The 23134-nt window shown below is 35.7% G+C and overlaps 3 protein-coding genes across 4 annotated transcripts; 1 reads left to right on the top strand and 2 right to left on the bottom strand.

Moving 5' to 3' along the window:
* Positions 1 to 83: 83 nt before the first annotated feature.
* On the bottom strand, positions 84 to 16740 carry LOC137390240 (retinol dehydrogenase 12-like). 2 transcript variants are annotated; one of them, XM_068076560.1, is made up of 7 exons: positions 16717 to 16740; positions 9739 to 9921; positions 7952 to 8123; positions 7476 to 7592; positions 3029 to 3190; positions 909 to 1070; positions 84 to 758 (listed from the first exon to the last, which is right to left on the bottom strand). In XM_068076560.1, exons 2-7 carry the CDS (start codon positions 9919 to 9921, stop codon positions 598 to 600), a joined length of 957 nt encoding a protein of 318 aa, XP_067932661.1. In that variant the 5' UTR covers positions 16717 to 16740; the 3' UTR covers positions 84 to 597. The 2 variants fall into 2 exon arrangements, with proteins under 2 accessions (XP_067932661.1, XP_067932659.1); XM_068076558.1 differs by lacking the exon at positions 16717 to 16740 and adding an exon at positions 16680 to 16685.
* A 231-nt stretch (positions 16741 to 16971) lies between these two features.
* Positions 16972 to 17870, top strand: LOC137390094 (copper chaperone for superoxide dismutase-like). Its single transcript, XM_068076344.1, has one exon. It carries the CDS (start codon positions 16981 to 16983, stop codon positions 17728 to 17730), a length of 750 nt encoding a protein of 249 aa, XP_067932445.1. The 5' UTR covers positions 16972 to 16980; the 3' UTR covers positions 17731 to 17870.
* A 16-nt stretch (positions 17871 to 17886) lies between these two features.
* On the bottom strand, positions 17887 to 22147 carry LOC137390093 (WD repeat-containing protein 88-like). Its single transcript, XM_068076343.1, has 8 exons — positions 22010 to 22147; positions 21713 to 21918; positions 21266 to 21329; positions 21021 to 21159; positions 20494 to 20805; positions 20151 to 20233; positions 18452 to 18613; positions 17887 to 18144 (listed from the first exon to the last, which is right to left on the bottom strand). Exons 1-8 carry the CDS (start codon positions 22109 to 22111, stop codon positions 17902 to 17904), a joined length of 1311 nt encoding a protein of 436 aa, XP_067932444.1. The 5' UTR covers positions 22112 to 22147; the 3' UTR covers positions 17887 to 17901.
* Between the last annotated feature and the right edge of the window lie 987 nt (positions 22148 to 23134).

Below are 23134 nucleotides of genomic sequence, written 5' to 3' on the forward strand. Positions count from 1 at the left end.
AGTAAAAATCATGTTACGGTGCAATATTTCAGGTTGCGCCATATAAATGTAAACGAAATGGGTTTGGAGAGTAGTATAGAAAGGAAAGCATAGTTGGAAAACGCTGAGCGGAAGCGATGAGCAGAGCATGCAAGAACATCAATAACCAGAACGTTGCTAAAAAAAAATTTCTTCAAGCTTTACTTGCTACATAAAAAAATAAAAGATGACAAGCAGTAATGATACAGCAGTCTTTATATAAATGACATAATGTGTGAATTATAAATAACAGACTGCCACCTCTAGCAGTCCTAAACAACGATAACAACAAAAACAAACCTCACATTTATTTGCCTTTGCGCAGCAGTGAGATTAAATAAGACAACTCCAATGACTAACACCTATCAAATTTGTATTTGCAACAACTCATTACAAATCAGTTGGAGGTGCTGCCTGCTAAACATGGAAACTCTATGCTAGCTCTTGTATAACTGAAGGAGGATTGATCAGTAAAATGATCAATGTTAGGGGTGCTAAAATGATCAATGTTGGGGGTGCAATATGAAAACATGAAATCGTTCCTAAATGACAGATGGAGTAAATACATGTATATGAACGCTACACAGTGCTGTGAAGACTAATATCATCAAATCCATCATCCCTACCAAGGCCTGCTATCTTCTTACTAATATTCCAGACCTTCTGTCTGAGCTCTCTGTCATATGATTCTATTGAAGACCTCTCCGCTACACCGTCCTCGTAATAGCAACCCGTTGAACCTGGCCAATCAGAGTTGATCAAATATTAGTCGGTTACACGGTAAAGAAACGACAAGAGCATATAAGAATTGTTTTGCTTTGACATTCAGTACAATGAGATTTCCATCATTGACCTCTCACACGATAGCCTCCTTTCCACAGGTATCTCACCTTTATATTTATCAGATGATGCAAGTAGAGCGACTTGCTTTCCTGCTTGTTTCTTTGTCTGTGTAAACTTTGCGCAGCGAAGTAGATAGTGGAGGCATACTAATTTCAGACCTCTTTTCACTTTGCTTGATCTGCTTTCCAACTGCGTGCTTGGAATATTACCTGCAGCATACCATCAACACTTGGAATATTACCTGCAGCATACCATCAACTTTCCTAAGTAGTACACTTAAAACAGTAACACCGCGAAGTGTGTATCTCGTGGTAGTTAAATCTCATCCCAAGCTATATCTCTCCTCCCTTCGGATAACATATGTACAACTATATCCTTAAAGGTTGACTTGCAACAAAATTCACATTACAGTTATTTGGTATCAAAAGATTCACCATGTCTTACTCTGTTGTGTTGTAAGTGCCAAATATGTGGAAATGTGATTACAAGCTCTTAAAAGCTCAAAAACGAAAAGCCGTCGTAGATTGGAATCTCTTTATTTCGATGACGTAACCACGAAATTTGGTTATCGTCTTGTCACGTATATTCTCACGTGAATTGAAAGGCCAATACAAAGCTCAATATAAAACTCATCGTAGTACTAGTTTATGACAAACACTTCGGGTTTTACCGAAGACCCCGTATCAAATATAGATGCTAGCTACTTTACAGTTTTGTTTCGGCATTATTCAATCGTCAAGTCGTAATCTGATCATGTGACCCAATGCTTCGCAAATAATTTTTGCAGCACTTTTCGATTATCACATATGACTAACAGGCTCGTCATGATTATCAGACAATGATATGTACTCCTTCGAGGTAAGGTTAAAAAATTAAATGAATTTTTACGGTAAGTTATAAGATATCACTGCTAAAAGTGACAGCATTATGATGACGATAAAACAGACGCGTAAGAACAATAGACATGGTTTTATTGAATGCGGGAAGTATATTTGTGAAAATATTTCGACCAATAAGGTTGCAAGAAAGTTTAAACAGAAACCATCTACCACAACTACGTCACATTTGAGCCGTTTTGGAAAGAGAATCCAAACTACGGCAGTTTCGTGTGGCTGCGATTAACCGTTAGTTTTTTAGCTTTTAAGAGCTTGTAATCACATTCCCACATATTTTGCACCTACAACACAACAGAGTAAGACATGGTGAATCTTTGATATCAAATAACTGTAATGTGAATTTTGTTGCAAGCCAACCTTTAACTTCAACATAAAAGACTTTTTACAACAAAAACATCCAATAAATTCTTCTTGTGAACGAACCTAAAACAATCTATGTTCAAATGTTCCTAGTCATAATAATAATAGCAGGATCGGAGTAACATTTGCGTAAATGAAGGTCGGCACAAGGACTGATTTTTAAAATTAAGAAACATTTTTGCAACCTGAACATACATTGACATTGTATTGATAGGTGTGTGCCACCTTCATGGCAGAATCAACAGCTGCACGAACTGTATAATGAATTACATCAAACTATGACACACAGAAATTTGTCAAAGCATCCTGCCTTTCAACTGTTCGCATAATTAGTTGAATTTTTTTGGCAAAGAAAGTCAAATAGCTAAAATATTGGTAACTCTTTATAAATATGCATTAAAGTGTTTCGAATTTTAAAAAATTAGCCAAAAGATACAGAAGCCAAAATCTTTCCTGACATCATGCAGCAGGCATCTATTATATGTTTGCATATATTATATTAGTTATTACCACTTTTCTTATGGATTCCAACAGAAGAGTCTTCCAACAGAAGAGTCTTCCAACAGAAGACTCGTGTAATGAGCACTGACAGCTGTATGTTTGTCTTATTTTCGTCAAAAAATTGTGACAAAAATATTACTGTGTCATACTTGTGTGTCAATACATGGGTAAATACTTAATGTGACAAAATTATTGTCTTAGTTGTGTCAGCTTTCAAGCATTACTGCAAAAACCGCCTTCAGATTGGAGCAAGTTTTATAACAATGTTCTCTCACAAGTTCAGTTTCTGTGACATCTAGCCTTAGTTGTCTAACAACTGAAAACCTGATAGGCTTGACACTGCTAGTTATCACACAGGTGGACTGCATGTCTATCTGAGCTGTGAACATAGTGAAATAGGCCCAACTCACCAGGATTGATGCAGTTGACTGACACCCCCGTGCCGCTGAGACTATCGGCCAGTTGGTAGCTAAATAGGATGTTGCAAAGCTTAGAATTTTTATACGCTTGAAGTCCTGAGAAAGTGCCTTTTTTAGTTAGTTGGAAGTTGTCTACATCCAACTCTGTAACACCTGAAACATTGGATATCTACATGTAGATTGAACGATGAGCATCACATGATACAGATTATGATGCACCCCAATCAACCCTGATACTAACATATAATTATTTTTTACACATTTTATCAACAATGTTAACAGAAAATAGATATAAGCTTTATGAGCGGGCAGATAAAAGCTAATTGGCCAGTCAAAAGTCAACATGTCCGAAAACAAGCAAGCAAAAAACCTTGGCTATTTGAGCAAAGCATGTGATGGCGAAAAAGTATTTCAGCAAGCATCTATACCTTTCTGCTGATAAGCGCAGAAATCTGTGCTACCTAAGGGAAATGCGTTGCGTTTTATTATTTGATGAATCAACAGATAGAGAATGCTGTTTATCATGGATGATGAAGAACACTCGAGAGACCACTGAATTGCCAAACCAAACCATTTGCATAAATTATGACATTGTCACAAGAGAGAAGTTTTCCATCAATAGTTGAAATCAACAATACAACCAACAAAATCAAGTCATTGTAAAAGTCATAATAAATCTAGCGAACCAAGCGCAAACAATAGCCTATGGCAGTCAATATGACAATTTGAAGGAAGTTTTAACCTACATCAAAGGATGTTAGTGATGTTAACAGAACAGGATGTAGCGAGATTAATGAATATTTTGCATTCGTATCATTAAATTTCGTATCATCTTAATTAAAATTCTGAACAGTAAATCTACGTAGAGCTTCAAAGATCAAATGTTCTATTACCGCAGGCTTATTGATTTTTATACTAGGGTAGCAAACACCTGCAACTCGATTACATTAAACCTTGGTCTGATTACACAACTATGACATAAAGTCACAAAATCTGATGGGATTGTTAGCTCACCAACCAAGTTTGCTTTGATCAAAGTTCATGCACTAAATTTCTCACTCCCAAAATAAAAATTATAACCTACAGAATTTCTTTTGATGTAGAAATAAACTAAGAAAAAATGACTATGTATTTCATTGAATGTGCAAAAAATCTTTCAGACTGATATTATTTGAATAAACAACAAAAAGTGAAGTGAAATAATAATATTATAATATTGCTACTTAATTACCCTGTGAAATAATCTGCATCTTCAACAAAGATCATATACTCATAACTAACAAAATGTCATGCAAACATAGCAACTAAAACCCATTATAACCAAACCATAGCCAAAATATATGGAATGCACCCAAAACTATCTCAGTGATAAGATTCGCTTTTATGACAAATATCATGCAAATTTAAACAAAGTTCTATAAAATCCTTGATAACAGGTAATGGTGGCCTAATGAAGTGCTGCCCACAGCATTAAGTTTTTGTGTCAGCTGAGCCATTAGTCGCCTACATAACTCGAAAGGACAAAACTTTCTACTTTTCCTTGAGCGTGTGTCAAGTGAGTATAAATTGTTCAATGAAACAAATTACTTTTAATTAAAGTGAGTTGTCTGCCCAGTAATGATTTTCACGAAATATGTAGACTGTACTCGCCATCAAAATTTTCCATACCGCTCCAAAAATAGTTTTTCACTGAGATTTAGCACCCTGAGATTCACCTCATTGCAACACAGTTGCTACACTAACGTACGCATCACATTTCAATGGGCAGACAACCCCCCTTTAGATTGCTCAAGAATAACACAAGACCTTAGAAACACCCTATGAAAAATGACAGTGGTGGGTTTTTGAAGCTACACATTCTAGAGATGGATAAAAGCAATACTGCAGAAGGTGCATATGATGTCTTTCAACCACCACCATACATCCCTTATTTATGTGCTCGACTGAAACCACTGAAAAGTTCCAATAAAAACACAACAGTCCAGGTTGCCTAGAATTTCAACTGCATCAGACGTTCAATTTTAGGACAACATCTAAAAAGACTACCTTGCAACGCAGACACAGATTGCCATACCTTGCTAAACAATTGTAAATTTTAATCTATAAAGCAGAAGTGATATATTATTATAACTAGTGTCCTTTTAGTCTAGAGTGCCATGAGAGGCCATGAGATGTCGTTAGGCGTGATGAAAAGCAAAGAGAATAACTAATAACTATTTAGTTTTTTAAATAGTTATTAGTTTTATATATAATAGTTATTATTATATAAATAGCACAACTCCTTTGAGACACGAGACGGTCGGTTGGTGCAGGTGCTAGTCTACCAAGCTAAATGTCACGATTTAAATATCTCTAAACACAATATTTTATTCTAATCTCTAACCTCGGCTTCAGACAGACAATCAGTGAAGTTTGAGAGTTTTTATGATAAATGCATGTGCACACAACTTACGAAAATTATTCATCAACAACATCGCAAACCCTTGCATTGAAATATCATCAACAAATTTAACCATTTTTTTGTAGAGTCGTTGAAGTATAATAACGATACAAAACACATATAAACCTATTTAAACGTGTTACCAAGTCTTTAAAAGGTTACCGCAATACCTTAAAACTAACCCATCTGATCGGATTATACTAAATCGACAGATTAATTCGGCCAAAAATCGTCACAAAACCACAAAACACTTGAAAAGCTTGGTTTAATAATAGTTAAGACCGGCCTACGATACGCCAATAAAGCCGTGCGACAGATAGTAGAACTATTTAGCAGTGCGCATTTCACGAGAAAAACGTGCTCATTTCACCAGTCTATGGCATTGTTTAATTGCCGAAGGTTTGTGTAATTAAAGTAGACTGTTTGAGGCGTAGACCGATTTACAGGTACGAAAATGTGGTACACAGTTTATCAGCCTACGTTTTTGTCCAATTATCGAAGGTTTTTTAAATTATCTAGAACATTAGCCAAATTTCTTTGCATCTTATCTACAAGCTAAGGCGGAACTACAATGCCCCTTTATGACAAGAACATTTCTTTATTTCATTCTAGTTTGCATAAAACTTCCAGACGCGTGAAGGTAACGCTTGCTTTCTGTTACATATCGCTGTCAAAACCATTCTACATTTACAACACAACCAACTTTCAAACTGTATATTACACGGCAGATTGCCGTTTTACTTTTAATATTGCATTTCAGAGATATAATAAACATATTTCTTTATTGTTGTTGTTAGTTAAATTATGTACAGTAGGTTAGGTCTACGGCTTGAATTAATATTTATTTTATTTTTGTAAAACATAAGTTTGAGATAGTTACATATTTATTTTATTAATATTTATTTCTGCTACATATCACTGTCAAAACCATTCTACATTTAATACAACCAACTTTCAAACTATATATTACAATATATTTTACTTTTAATATTGCATGTCAGAGATATAATAAACATATTTTATAGCTGTACAGTGGAATTTCTAGCACTCTTAGCCGTACAGGCATTCCTCTCGATCTAGCATGGGGTTTGACAATACACAAGAGTCAAGGTCTTACACCATGGCTAAAGCTGTCATTGATATAGGCCGCCACGAAATGACCGCTGGAATATCGTTTGTTGCTCTCTCTCGAGTTTGAAACATCAACGACTTACTTGTTAATTTCTTTACACTCTTAGCCGTACAGGCATTCCTCTCGATCTAGCATGGGGTTTGACAATACACGAGAGTCACGGTCTTACCATAGCTAAAGCTGTCATTGATATAGGCCACCACAAAATGACCGCTGGAATATCGTTTGTTGCTCTCTCTCGAGTTCGAAACATCAATGACTTACTTGTTAACAACTTCGCTAGAGAGCGCATCACTCGATTAGCTATCAATGCCCAAATCTTACAACGCAAAAGAGAGGAGACTAGACTGCGCGACCCTTAACAGATACTGTATAATTATAACAGATATTGTAATATCAACAATTAACCAATTACTCGTATACCTGGTTTCAACCCAACTTTACCTCCAAAATAAATTGTTAGTTGCACCTTTTTAGAGTCGTGCTCCCTCAAATTTATTTTATATCATCTCAAACAAGTCTCATTTACACTATACTCTGTCAATTCCTGCTGAGAACTACTTTTTCAACAACCAACAGTACCCTTTCTTTTTTTCATTATCACTTTGGTCGTGGGCTGTATGACAGTGAAATTTCTAGTAGTAGTAAATATTAAAGATTTTCTTGTTCTTTGCATGACAGTATTTTTTAAAACACGCCTACAAATGACCATCAGGACAGCACCGTGTCTGAAGGATGACCACTGGTCTACAACAACAATAATGATAGAAAACTAATCTACATCCTTATAACAATCCAAACACCCAGCAAGATTTCAACCAGGTAAGCCCTGCCATCATTGACCATTCACAATACACGCTGCTCACCGGGAAGCTTCTCATGATCGTGCTCGGCGCATGTGACATTTACAATTCGTGCGTCACCAGTCATGTGGGCAGCAGTGACGAGCAGGTCGAGCAAGAGGTGTGTGAGAAGGAAAGGACCTGTAAGAATGGTAATTACAAGTATGTCAGTAAATTACACTAATATGCAAAGTGATGAGCACGACTAAATGCCCATCATACACAAAAAGATCCGATGGCAGTCTTGCAATGCATAAGAAATAGTGGATATTCTCGTGTTCATGACAATTGGCTGATATTAACGATTGTTTTGACTAATCGATGTTGCTTAGTGGCCATCATAAAAGCACTTAATAGAGAGAAAATAACTTTTCTTGCGCAGCTGCGAAAATTGTCAGAGAATACAGTAACAAAACGCTAAATTTAAAGCAAAACTCGCTAATAAATGGAAGAACCCTTTGAAAGAATGTAACCATCTAAAACAAGAGAATAATTCCTACCAATATAGTTGGTGGCCATGGTCACTTCTATTTGATCCCGAGTTGGTTTGGCGGTCAAGTCGGTAGAGGAAAGCTTCACGGCTGCATTGTTGACCAACACGTGCAACTTCCGCTTTTTCATCGTGAAGTTTGTGACGAAATCTCGCACAGATGTAAGTGATGATAAATCTAACTAAAATGAGCGATACAACATTCAATTCTGACCAGTTGACCTCCATTTGACCTCCAGTTGAGCTCCATGGTATAGTTAACCATATAGCAGAAGAGCAAGAGACTAATGCAACAAGTAAAATCTGTTACCCTGAAGATATTCATAATAAAAGAAGACTTCTATATATTGATTTTTAGATAAGTCCATATTGAGGTGTTATAATGACTTGCATTTAGGATTTCTATTCCTTGTGTTAAATAAGAGACAACCAAACTAATAAACAACACACACAAAAGTTCAACTGAATTTCAATCAACGGACATTTAATATTTAGTGTAATCATAATCTAAATAACTACTTATTATGAAAAGAAGTCTTTATTGGAGTTTTTCTTTCATTGCATAAAGAACACAACTCCAACTAAATTACATATCTTACAAGCAAGCGTGTTATGGCAGGTTCACATTACACACTACTGCGTGAACACTACTGTAGTGGACACACTACACAAACCCATTCGTGTTTATAACAGCGAATAGTCTGCAGCATAACGTTTTTATTATACAATGTGTTGCTGAAACGTTTAAATACCACCCCACAGCAACTATCTATCACGAATGTAAATATAGATCTTGACAATCCGCAACAGCCAATCACAATCGCCAAAATGGCGCGCATTGCGTAGACTGTCGTGGAAGCACGGCGAAATATTGAGAAAATTTGACAGCTGTAATGTCAAGCTTTCTCATTTGTACCAACATTGTGTTTTTGCACCAACAATTAAAACAAACACACTTTTTAATTCTTTTCGGCCTCGTACTACGTATAAGGGATATCCACTGAATAAATGTATGTACTTGTGGCTTTTGTATTTTTGTTTAGAATAATAAGTAAACTATACATGAATATGTATAAAAAAAGAAGTTATGATGTATTAATAAATGAGTTCTCACGCTTTTTGCCTCATATTGAGGATCTTAGTGAGAAAACTCCATTCTGATGCAATGCTTCCTGACGTATCCGTGTTGTCTCGGCGATGGCATCGGTTTAAAGTGTGCATAGTCGATGAATAATCGCTGATAAAACAACCATGACATACAGTGAGGCGATATAGTGTTAATCAGCCTTAAGGGAATCCGTTTATAAACTAGACATTTTCCAAACAATGTTATTTTTTCATCGCTTTTTAAAACAGTGTTGCTCAATGTACGAACTCTCGGCTGGCTCTCAACCAAGTGACAGAAACCAACACATTTGAAGCGGTGTGGCTTCTACCAAGAATATACCTGTGTCCTTACAACTGAACACCAACGTATATGTGTAGATATGAATTACGGAATAACTACACCGAATAGTCAGTTGACCAAAAAGCTGCTAAATACATTTAGTTGCTGCTAAAGACCAGTGAACTACTGTAACAGGCTGAATAGCAAGAAAGACAAGCGCGAGTGACAGAAAGAAACAAACCTAGGTTGAAGATGTATTTAAAAATTTTGCCTGCGAACCATTTTGACAGGTAGGTAAATTTAAGTGAAATAATGTAAGCGGTTTCCATAAAGGTCAAGTTTTCACGACTCAATGAATGTAGGTACACACTATGTAATTTACATGATTTCGAGACAATGCTACCACTTACCTGCATTAGCGTGACCAAAGCACTTGGATTGTCTTTCTTGATTTGATGAATAGCATTCTGTCCTTTCTCCTGATCCCTGCACGCCAAAACTACATCGTAGCCTCCTTCTGCAGCCATATAGCGGGCAGTCTCATAGCCTATCCCTCTGTCAGCTCCAGTTACTATCACAACTCTACCCGTCATCTACAATTTGTATGAAATGCTAATGCGCTACCGATCAAGAGATGAGCAGAATTCCAAATACAGCGAAGTAAGTAAACCTCTCAGAAGAAGCTTACAAAATGTTGTAAACTACCAAAGGACGCCCAAGAATTCAGTAGAGCTACAGATTCTCGGTTGTTCTTCATATGTCCTCTCTTTTCGTGCCTAGCCCTTAACATAGTACAGCATGTCTGAACCTCTAACTACTCAAAAGTGAACTTGGTATTGGCCACGAGGGGTCCAAAGGTTATTTGTATCAAGATAATCGAGATTAATCAGCGAGGCATAGAGAGATACGCATATAGGGACAATGAAGATTAGGCGCATGATCCTTGTGTTGCGTATGAGTTTATAATAGAGCAACGAGCCATGACAATATTAATAACCATTTCAAAGTATTGATAAGTCGATTTATACATTAATTGCTTTAGAAAGTAACGATCAATAGACACCGTATAAAAAGTGTATTGCTAATTCGACACGGTAGGCAAGTGTTATAGCATGTCGACCCGGACAAGCGAGACAATTGAAAAATAGTCTCGTGGCTAAGATCAAGCGGCACCACACTTGTTAAGAATATACAAATAGAATTGCTTGAATCATGTGCAAAAATACACTTAGTAACAAGTTGAGACAGTGAGTTTAGACCATGTTCTCACTTAAGAATATTGGAGAGTATGTTGAAAGCTAAACCAGAATGACCATGAGCTGATTTGGAATAAACTGATTGCTAGATAGTAAAGAACAGGCTGTAGTCACCAGGTAAATATGCAGACACCAAATAAGCGAAACGACTTATGCACAAACTGTCTGTGAGAGGCTGTTTAATTAGTAAGATAGGAAGATAGAATTTATAGGAACCTGACCACCAAATCACAAGCCATGTCAGTAAAACTAGTCTTTTGACTATATTATGGATGGCAGATAGGCCTTTAGATAGATCTCTTACTGGCTGTAAACTACTTATTCTCAAAAGAAACTTTCAAAAACATCAAACTCACAGACCTATTTCTCAACCGCTTCCGTATATTGTTAACTATAAATATACCACATGTAAAACAACTTATGGTATAGCATTGAAATCAATAGAATGATCCAATGCAGCAGATAAAGACCAGCAAGTTTTGACATGCTGCTATTGCCAAAACGCCACATAGATGTGATATAATTTACATTTATCTTCATAAAAACTGTTTCTTAATGCTTGTTGTCTGTTGGATTATTTTTAGCTAACCTGATGCCACAATGATCATATTATCATAAGTTCTGGTTAAACCATAATAAGATAAACCGTAAAGCTTGCTATACAATCGAATGAATTCTAAAAACCTTTCGAGGCCTTTTCAACAATTTTCTATATATCTCACACACGTGATATCTTTCATATACATTAAAAGCTTATGAATTGAACATGAAAACCTAGTTTTCTAAAATTCTCAGACAAAGCAGACGAATTTTTCAGTTTTTTCAACTAACGTACATAAATTAAAAAGCTCTAACATCAACAATTCTTTTACAGTTGTTCCAACTAAAAAGATCATAATTATAGTATAGCAACTCTGGCCAACAGCTGTTATTCTACACAATAGAAATATTAAGTTTGCTCTGTGAGGAGACAGTTTAACTGATGCAAGAAATCACAACAAATACTCCTACAATCATGAAACTCGAATGTTGAAATTAGTTTACCAGTTACTACACGACTACTACTATGAATACACATCTTGTTATAGCTTCAATCAAACACAAACGATCTTTTATTTCCCACATGATAGTCATATGATTTTCAGGGATCTGAAATTCCCACTTTCGCACTTTTTAATATGTACCTGCCTACAAGTTAGTCTAAAAACTGGTCTCTATGGAAACCTTGTGCACAATGTCACACGCAAAATCTATATTAATAAATCCCACTTTGTCATTGTGCCTGTCTGTTAGTCCGTATAATAAATTCTATACAAGTTTCTACATTTTTGGTTGATTTCATCCAAACTTCACAAGCAAATGCTCCACGCCTTCCACCAGGTTGTTAAATTATTTGGTTTCAGAACTCTGCCTGGTTCCTGAGAACCAGCTTCTTAAACACCCAACTGCGGGCTGTCTGATTGTAAAGGAAAGCGATCCTAGGCATCGCCGGACTTACTGTTAGTATGCAGTCAACTTTGGCATTAAAACCTTATTTTTTGTTTTTTACAGTTTGATACAATGTTCACTTGCAATAATACTGCAAGGGAAATTCTGTTTAATCGGAAATTCGGAATAGATAGTATCTTGATCCAAAATAAAATGTGACAGAGAAGTGTCTGCACTTGTATCATACCAAAGATAGAAAAGATGAAAATGGATGTAAGAAGCAACATTTAAATTGACAAACTGCCAATGTAGAGTTTCCGTCAGGTGTCTGCTTATAAGATACATCACCTTATATAACTTATACGAGTTCACTCACTTATGGTATGAATGATTTTACCCTCTATGTGATAAACTTGAGTGATAAATACCATAACAGGATAAGGACAAGGTAAGCTTTCCACTGTTTCAATCCTAGACATGGTTTAACTATATATAAAGTTGACCAGTATTTATAATTATTCAATCACCTAACTTACATAACACTAACTTACATAACACTAATTTACATAACACTAACTTACATAACACTAACTTACATAACACTAACTTACATAACATTAACTTACATAACACTAACTTACATAACACTAACTTACATAACACTAACTTACATAATACTAATTTACATAACACAATCAGAGAAACCATTTAAAAAAATACTGCCACAAGGTCTGTGCTCATGCCATAGTTGTGACTCTCAACTAGAGTTGAGTAGGGAAATACTCTTTTCTTTTCTGCCCATAAAAGAAAAGATCGCTGAGTATTTTTATATGGCAGTCTTATATCTTGCAGGACAATAAAACCTCTGCTATGCAAGAGAATTTTACAACAAGCCACAGAGTTATACAGTAGAAGCTCCTATAACATAAACTTCCTTTTACGTAAATCCTACTTAGCGTAAAGAATTTATGATAAGTTTTTGCTTCAAATTAATGTAAGAAATTCCATATAAGGTAAAGCGTCAAGTCGGTGAAAGTTCTCAAATTCGATTTGAATAATGAGTATCATAGTTAGCCTTAAAGGTTGACTTGCAATAAAACTCCCATTACAGTTATTTGGCATCAAAAGATTCACCATGTCTTACTCTGCTGTGTTGTAGGTGCATAATATGTGGAAATGCGATTACAAGCTCTTAAAAGCTCAAAAACGAACAGTTAATCGCAGCCATCACAAAACCGTCGTAGATTAGAATTGCTTTCCAAAATGGCTCAAATGAGACGTAGTTGTACAACATGGCTTCTGTTTACACTTTCACGCAACCTCATTTGTCGAAATATTTTCACAAATGTACTTCACGCATTCAATAAAACCATGTTTATTGTTCTTACGCGTCTATTTTATCGTCATTGTAATGCTGCCACTTTCAGCACTGATATCTCAAAACCTACCGTAAAAATTTGTTTAATTTTTTAACCTTAGCTCGAAGGAGTACATATCATTGTCTGATAAAAATGACGAGCCTGTTGGTCACCTGTGATGATCGAAAAATGCTGCAGAAATTATTCGCAAAGTATGGGTCACATGATCAGATTACGACTAGACGATTAGACCAAGCCGAAACAAAACTGTAAAGTAGCGAGCATCTATATTTGATACGGGGTCTTTGGTAAAACCCGAAGTGTTTGTCATAAACTAGTTCTACGAGAAGTTTAATATTGAGCCTTTCAATTCATGTGAGAACATCACGTGTCAAAACAATAACCAAATGGATTAACTACGTCAGAGAAATAAACTGATTCTATCTACGGCGGTTTCGTGATGACTGCGATCAACTGTTCGTTTTTGAGCTTTTAAGAGCTTGTAATCGCATTTCCACATATTATGCACCTACAACACAGCAGAGTAAGACATGGTGAATCTTTTGATACCAAATAACTGTAATGGGAGTTTTGTTGCAAGTCAACCTTTAAAAATAACACTTTTTTTCTTGCTGTACTTGAGAGAGAAAACAACATATAAGGGTATCTTTATTATATATACTGATACTCTGGCAGTCTAGTGTGTCATGAGAGATTGTCAGGTGTGCCAATAAAACACAAGAAATAAGTAAGCTAGCTGCGCAATTATTGAGAAACACCTAAAGGCTGGCGAATCGGTGCAGGTGATAGTGTCAGTTTACTAAGATGAATGTCACTGCTTGGATTCTCGTTGAAAGCTATCTTTTCTCCTAACTCTAGCTTCAGAAAAATGGAGAAACAGAACAGACATCAATCTTATTATTATTGTAAAAAATGTACTCTAGTTTTACTTTATTTTAGGCATATGCAATATTTTTTCTCTCTAGCAGAGACCTTGCTGTGTGAAAAAAGTGAAAAGAAACGATTTAAATTGACATTAAAGGTGTGGGCTCTCTTAAACTAACATAAAATTACCATAGCTGAGGACGCAAAACCAAGTGAGATTGATATGAAAAAAGTTGTCGATAAAAACCAATAACACCACAGTTCCTGTAGTCATTAAATTAAAAAGTTAAGTTTAGTTGTTTTCGTTTTGAAGGGCCAAAAGAGTGAGCTTGAGAAGATCTTAGAACGGATTAGGCAATTAACATGTACTTTACAATTTGTATAACGTAAAATCCCTATAAAACAAACGTTCTCGAACTGGATTATTTACATTGTAAGAGCGACTACTGTGCTTAAGAAAAATGAAAATAAAAGAAATGAAGTTTAATATGCAAGCTCTGAAATAGAAAGATATAGAAAAATAATCATCAATATAATATACTAATACACATTGCGATTGCGACAGATTAATATTACATTACTAAAATAAATAATAAACCTAAGCAAGTTATTTAGATAGCTTTCTTGAAAATGACAGTTAGTATTTAATTTAATCTGCATATCTTGACATAAATTCCCGAGACTTGTTTTAAGCAATATATTAAACTAGTTGCATCAAGCCAACTACACAGTAAAATATCCAAACAGCTAATGCAGCTCTAGTCAAAGCTTAGCTGTAATCTTTATGATAACTAGATAAGGTCAAAGGCTAAAACAAAAATTGCATGGTACATGGATCATACTTGCGTGTTAAAAATATAGTAAAACCTTTTAGCAACTTGACATGAGTTTATAGGGAAACTAGGGTTTGCTTTTAGATCAGGGTATATGAGCAGAAGAATATTGATTTTCTGTAACAAAAAGTTGTTGGAATGAATTTCATTCTTTATCGAGTTACAGAGCGTAAGCTTCCTCTATAAGCCACTTTTGTTCTTATTGCTCCGTGTTCTCACACAATTCTATCATATGCTTTGGCTTGATCGTTTTTATATCATAATTTTGGAAATTTTTTCCCTCTCTTAGTGACAAATTCAAGTTGGATTTTAAAACTAGCCATAATTTATTTTGCTCAATTTTCTTATTCATCATGAACAGTATTCTTTCTGAAAAGTAAAATTTTGGTCTTATTTATTGGGTTCCATACCACCTATAGCTACTTAAATATTAGTCTACACAAAATTACAGATGCAAGCTGTTTAGAGTGTTACTAAATTCGTTACGTTCATTTGTTCATTGTGTGGATAAGACTTTATATGGTTATTAGATATCCATATAAAGGGACTGTTACTTGTCCAGGCAACAAACGAGTCTCCAAGATTTTATTTGGTTCAATTCATGAGATCTTCTGGTTAGTATAGAAGTTCCTGAATGGGCAGTTACTAGTTGTTTTATTACTTTGACAACATTCTTCAAAAATTCATTCAAAAATATTTTGACACCAGCTCAACTATTGAATTTTCATGTATAATTGTGCTGTTGAGGCTGGCATTGTTGTAATAACAAGCCCTATAAAACCTTCAATAACAACACTGCACTTGTGAGAGCTTTTTTCAAAGAGTACAATGAGTGTCACTTGTCCGTCAAGTATTCAATTAATGATTTACACATTTGAACCCGTGTCTTAGACGTTTTTTATGAAGTCACTTCAAGTAAGTATGGCAAAAGCTTTTTTACGTGAAGATGACTATGCAGTCATAACTGTAATTCATCTTCTCGAACGGTGCCATCAGCGACTTAGTGTCTGGAGTGCTTTGTTTATTTTCAAAGCAACATTTGTAAAAACACACTTGTTGTAAGGATTGGTTTGAAGTTAAGTTTTTCCACAGCCACTAATTAAAATGTAAACAGAGATTTTCGTCCGCGATCAACCAGCTTTGTTGACTATTCCTAATGAGATGACATACATCAACGGCAATTTTTAATGTATATATATTTTTATCCAGCATAGTCAGTAACTATATATTAAAATAACTACTACTCATTCGATCATTTTGAAACTTATTATCAAAGCGATTAAGCGGGTTTGGCTAATTAAGTACTTCATACGCATCCAGTTGTCAGATTCCGTCAGGTCTTACGAGGTTTCTATCGAAGATAACACAAGAACAAACTCATAAACAATCTTGACTAAGCCTGCACACATTCTAACACCTTGCAAACACTAAGCTAGTTTGGGCCAGTTTGCTTACCCAGCGGACCTAAAGAGCTAGAACAAGAAGTACTTTTTGGTGAGAAGCAAAAAGTTATGAGTGTTGCAGAATTTGCTTGCGCAAAGGGATCAACAAATGAAAAACCTTTTTGGAGTGATCATTAAATACAACTTACTTTGCACTAGACATAAAACTATTACACTACAACGAACCTATCCTATGGTGATAAAAAACAATTTACTCTGCGGCAAACAGTCAGCAACCACCCGATTGTGGTAAAAAAAACTCTCAAAGCTGCAGTCTACAATTTGTGCATTTAGACAAAAATTTTGCAATTATATTAATATATTTTGTTTATTAAAAAAACAAATTTTTTTAATCAAAATTGAATTTAATATATAAAAATAAAACCGAAAATTTTTGTAAAGTAAAGTTTTTAATACGTCATGTGACCACACAAAATGTCGTCCAACGACATGCCAGGGGATTCCGCAGCTACGCAAATTGAGCTTGCTGTTGACATGACATGTGAACAATGCTCTGCAGTCATAGAACGGCACTTGAAATCTAATAAAAATATAAAAAGTTTTAACATCAATCTCGAGAAACAAACTGTTTTTCTCGAATCTGCGCTACCATCGTCTGAAGTAGTAAAGTTTGTTGAGGAGACTGGTAAAAAGGCATTGATTACCGGCGTTGGAGCTGGCGGTAGAGACGCTGTTAATCTTGGGAGTGCTGTTGCGATAATGAACGAAGGATTACCAGAGACACGTATTAAAGGGGTTGTTCGATTAGTTCAGAGTACAATGAAAGTCTGCATTGTCGATGGCACGCTCGATGGATTGTGTCCAACATCGAAACACCGTTTAGCTATTCATGAATACGGCGATATTACTGACGGGTGCAAATCTTGTGGGCAAGTTTTAGACCTGGAGAAGAAGTGCTCACGACAAAATTTGTATGGAGATTTGGGCGAAATCGCTTGTGATGACACTGGCCACTCCACATTCAGAATTGAAACTGAACGCGTAAAAGTTTGGGATATCATTGGAAGGTCAATGGTAGTGTCTTCTCAGCATAACGAAAAATTATCTCTAAACTGGAATAAATTAGCTTGTGGAATCATTGCAAGATCAGCCGGTATTCTTGAAAACTTCAAAAGAATTTGTGCATGTGATGGTACTACCATATGGGAAGAACAAACTTTTTCTGATGTCAAAAAGTAAAACTGAACAATCACATAATAGGTGTAAACCAAATCTTTACTAGTAGATGTATTTTTATTTTATAGCACATATTTTGAAAACAGGCAGCCAAATGAGGTCAGTGTAGCAATAAAATGCTGATGTTCATGGATATTTCAGGTAGGCTGTATAGTTGACTTCTAATATATATAATTAAATATCAGAACTCGCAATTCTTTTTATAGTCCCTTGGACACTTTCGTCATAAGTTGTTGGTTCTTCTGTTGCTGTGAAGTGCTCTGGCTCCTCTTCTAAATTGTCACTGTTTATAATATTGTCAATTACAGACCATATCGTTGGTCGAGATTCCATTCGACAAAAGACACATAGTGTGTGCCCTGGTGTACTTGAATCGTCTAGCATAGCTACTGAGAATGGCTTCTTGCAGTTGGTACACTAAAACACAAAGGACTCTCAAACTAATCTCATTATGGGATCAAAGTACTTAATCTGTTCAAGCTCAGTTGGCATTTAACTTATACCTATATGCAATCTTCTATACTGATGGTTTTTTTCTCTAATGAATGTCACTGCCAAATTGTGAATGAATTGTAAAAAATTTATAATCAGCCCAGAATGTAGCATTAGGATAGACCTATTTAAGACAAACAAGATATTGTGTTGGTTACAGACACGTGAATTAAGGCAGCTATGTATATGTAAGGCTGCAATATTAAAAAAACATGTAAGTTGAACAGCGTACTGTTGAGACTCGCAGACCAACTGTCTTTTTATTTTCATTCATCGTCGGAATCTTGTCACTCTCTACAATGTTCCATAACCTAATGGTGCCATCACTTGATGCTGACATGACCCATTTACCGTCATCACTAAAGGATACATCGGTCACCCAACCTTCATGGCCCTGTAAAATGAAAGATGTGATCAGTTCTGGCTCATTTGACAATGCACTGGCTCTCACAACTAGTTTGGGGTATTTTATATACTCTTTGTTTGTATGGGATGACAAACAAATTTTTTTATCTTTACCTAACTCGCGAGATAGTCTTTTTTATTTAGTAGTTTCCATACTTTTACTGGTAACTTTTCAGCATTGACAAACCCTCAACAAACCAAATTGGAAATGACTGGTTTATTTCTGTCATAGAAACATGAAGCCTTGCTCTCATTAAAAGCTTATGACCCTTTATATCTGTCAGCAATAGAATGATTGGCAAAATGCGCAGTTCTTTAAATCACGATAATAAGCTATAAACCAGACCTTCAAAACACGTGCAAGATAACACTTCGATTAAAAATAGCAGTTGGTAATACGCTTGCGAGACTATACCTATAAGAATATGAAAATTTTTGCTGCGCATAACGTAGTTTCTTTTGAAAGCAGCCTTACATCCAACCTTCTCTTGAAACTATCTCATTGTTAGTACAACCTTTTAAAGGTTGACTTGCAACAAAATTCACATTACAGCTGTTTGGTATCAAAAGGTTCATCATGTCTTACTCTGCTGTGTTGTATATGCAAAATATTTTAAAACGTGATTACAAGCTCTTAAAAGCTAAAAGACAAACAAATAGTTAATCGCAGCCATCACGAAAACACTATGTTAAAATCCCTCTCCAAAACGGCTCAAATGGGATGTAGTTGAACACGATGTGCTTCTGTTTACACGTTCATGCAACCTCATTCGTTAAAATATTTTCACAAATATACTTCACGCATTCAATAAAACCATATCTATTGTCCTTAGGTGTCCATTTCATCATCATTGTAATGCTGTCACTTTGAGCACTGATATCTCAAAACCTACCGTAAAAATTTGTTTAATCTTTTAACCTTAGCTCGAAGGAGTGCATATCATCCTCTGATAAACATGAGGAGCCTGTTGGGCACCTGTGATAGTCCGAAAATACTGCAGAAGTCGTTCGCCCTATTTTGCAGGAAGTATGGGTCACATGATCAGATTACCACTAGATGATTAGACCAAGCTGAAACGAAACTGCAAAGTAGCGAGCATCTATAGTTGATAAGGGCTTTCCGGTAAAACCTGAAGTGTTTGTCATAAACTAGTGCTACGAAACGTTTTATATTGAGCCTTTTGTTGGCCTTTCAATTCACGTGATAACATCATGTGTCAAAACAATAACCGCGTCGAGTTGAGTACGTCATCGAAATAAAGAGATTCCAACCTACGACGTTTTCGTGATGGCTGCGATTAACTGTTCGTTTTTGAGCTTTTAAGAGCTTTTAATCACATTTCCACATATTTTGCACCTAAAACACAGCAGAGTAAGACATGGTGAACCTTTCGATAACAAATAACTGTTATGTGAATTTTGTTGCAAGTCAAACTTTAAGAATGAAATGAAAAAACCTTAGTATTGAGAAATCCTTTGATACAAGTGCCGTGTGAGAAGTTTCCATTTTAATCGTTTGTGCTTACCTGTAGCTTTAGCTTCATGTTATGTTCCATTGTATCCCATATCATTACGTTTTTGTCATATGATCCGGACACGAGAAAACTTCCTGCAATTCAAAAAATGAGGACATATCTTTTGTTCTTGATGGATAAAAATGAAGCATGAGTTGCGTTGTTGAACATTTCACTCTTTCAACGGGATGTCATATACCTGATAGCCTCTCAAAATGGGTGATTAATGAACACCTAACCTTTATTGTTGCATTGCTCATCTTCTGTGAACAACTTCACATACCGGCATTTGAACAAAATCGTTTTAGTAGAATTAGACAATTAGAATAGAGAAAACTAGTTGAGATTTACTAACCATCTTTGCTGAATGATACTGCACTGATGCACCCTTCATGCAGTTTTTCAAGAGCTGTGGGACCTTGCGACCTGTACATGCCAGTAGTTATATCCCACAGATATATCATTTTGTCCCAACCGCATGTGGCAACCAGCTGGCCATTATCGGTGCTCGCCACATCCGATATGATGCTCTCATGTGCTTGCAGTGTTACAGTGTTCACCCCTGATTTTAAATCCCATAGTTTACATGTTTTGTCCATTGAAGTACTCACAACCCTCACATCCTTACTGTCAAAACAGCATGTTGTGATCGTGCTTGTATGTAGATCTACAAAAGTTAGTGAGTTTGTGAAGTATGTGGAAAACCTTGAAAAAAGGTACGTTATTCCCAAATAGTCATAGTTTAATTGTGCGACCGTGCTAATCTGATTCGTTCTGTCAATGATTTGTATGTTTAGGACTAGTGCCATTTGTTCCTCCTTATAGAAATAATAAACTCATAATAGCTATCTGTTCATTTATTGCGTATCTTCAAACAGCTACCAGCTATTTCTTTGACTAGTTTTCCAGAAACTGTATCCCAGAGTTTGATTGTGTGGTCCACATCTGAGCTGGACACAATTAGTTTGCCGTCACGGGACAGATTACAATCAGTTACTAGTCCTCTGTGCTCACCGGTCCACTGTCAAATATAAGACTTCATTTTTGCAACTATTGCGCTTGATTATTTCAGAATTGTGCAGCTCTGTGTAAGGCCAGGAGGTGTAAATAATAAGTTAATAACATACCAGAAACATTCCAGTTTCAGCATCCGTTACCCGGACTCTCCTGTCCCAACCACTGGATACCAGCCTAGCAAGACCAACAGTAGATAAACATGCGATTGCAAACTTCTAGAGATTGTTGACATAAATGAAGTACATAACTCTTGCCAGTTGCAGAGTTTTGGGTGTTCTTTTGTAAACATTCTAAGTAATCAAAGCTTTAAAACAGCTGAAGCCTTTTTAAACGCGCCTCTATCTTTTGGTAATCTTTGTCTAGTCTTGTCTATGAGAATTTTCTCAAAGCCAGCACATTTCCGGTAATGGTGAATATTTATCACAACCAGAGCTATGTAGCAGTTTTAACCGTCTCGTAGCAACTTTGACATACTACGCAACATCTTCATGGAGTTATGTTTTCTTGACATGTATATAGTATTCACCCGTTGGACCAGTAAATATTTGTAAGCTGACCTGTTGCAATCAGTACTGATACAGCATTTAGTTATGTTAGTTCCAGGTGCGTGTAGGTTCTCGTACTTGACTAGTTCATCGCCACCATCACTTTTCCACATTCTAACTGTGCCATCTCTTGAGGCACTCAGAATTCTAGTATCATTACAGCAGAATATTGCCGAGTTAATACAGTCCTGATGACCTCGAATAACTTTTATTTTTATCTATAAAATAATGCAATATAATCAACTACTTTTAGAATAATCAAGTATTGTGCAACTAAAATAGCAATAATCTACACTTTTAATACTGTACCAGTTTGATTCCATCTCCTTCAGAGTTGATTTGTTGCTCTTCATACTGAGGTGGAACATATACCTCGTCATATACAATTTCATCTTGAAACATGGCAGCCATGCTTAGATCTTAAACTACTAACCTGTGCTGTTTAAAACACTCTTGAGACTGCCAACTAGTAACTACTAACATGTCTAACTAGGGGAGTAACAAGTTGGTATTAGACCTTCTGCGGCAACCTTTTATAATGCTAAAATTCTGTCAAAATTTTATATACGAAATAGAAAAAGGGCTACGTGAAATCTTATTATAGCTTATAGTCCTGTTTTTGAACTGCTGTTTTTTCATTTATGACACATTAATTTTTCATCCACCCCTGACAGCACAGCAGTGCATTAATATGGTAGCAGATTGTTGAGCATGTGAGCGTTTAGATTTCTTAGCAACTATTGATGAATTTCTATAACCATTGGCGTGCAATAACCAAACTTTGTAAGACAGCTAATTACTCCATTATTCTTCTTTACAAACATGGATATATTGATTAAGCTCAACGCTGTATTCAAAGCTTTGAAGATAGAAACCTAGTCAACCGGTCAGTTGTAAGGTAGCTGGGCGCGTTTCAAGGATCACTTCTGGTGTACATATCAATCTTCATCGGTAAAGAAAATATTTTACCTAGACATATTATAATAAAGGCTACAATTTTGGACTACGGGAGAGTGAAGATGCAGCTTTGATTTCTTTCTGGTTACAGTATGGTTTACACGTTTTTGGATTTGAATGATTGCACGTTGTCTTTGGGCATGTTTAATAATTTATCTTATTGACTAAAGTACAATCAATTATAGTAAAACCTGATAACATTGTTCGGTCACTGAAATTATTATCTTGTGAAAATATTGATCAGAAAACTAGCAACAGTTTTTGTAGGATCTAATATAGTACATGTAAATTGATCTTGCAGAATATGAGTTACTGTTGCTAGTTAACATCATTCCGTTATCGATTGCTTTTTTAATTCAACCCTATTTTCCACATAGCCAAAAAAATGTTGACTACAGGCTGTTATAAACAAAGTTCATCATTTTCGTAAGCTTCTAAAAGTTCTAGCGATAAAAAGTATTATTACTGAAGGGGTTG

The sequence above is a fragment of the Watersipora subatra genome, chromosome 3 (assembly GCF_963576615.1).
Source record: "Watersipora subatra chromosome 3, tzWatSuba1.1, whole genome shotgun sequence".
In the NCBI taxonomy this organism is placed as follows: domain Eukaryota; kingdom Metazoa; phylum Bryozoa; class Gymnolaemata; order Cheilostomatida; family Watersiporidae; genus Watersipora; species Watersipora subatra.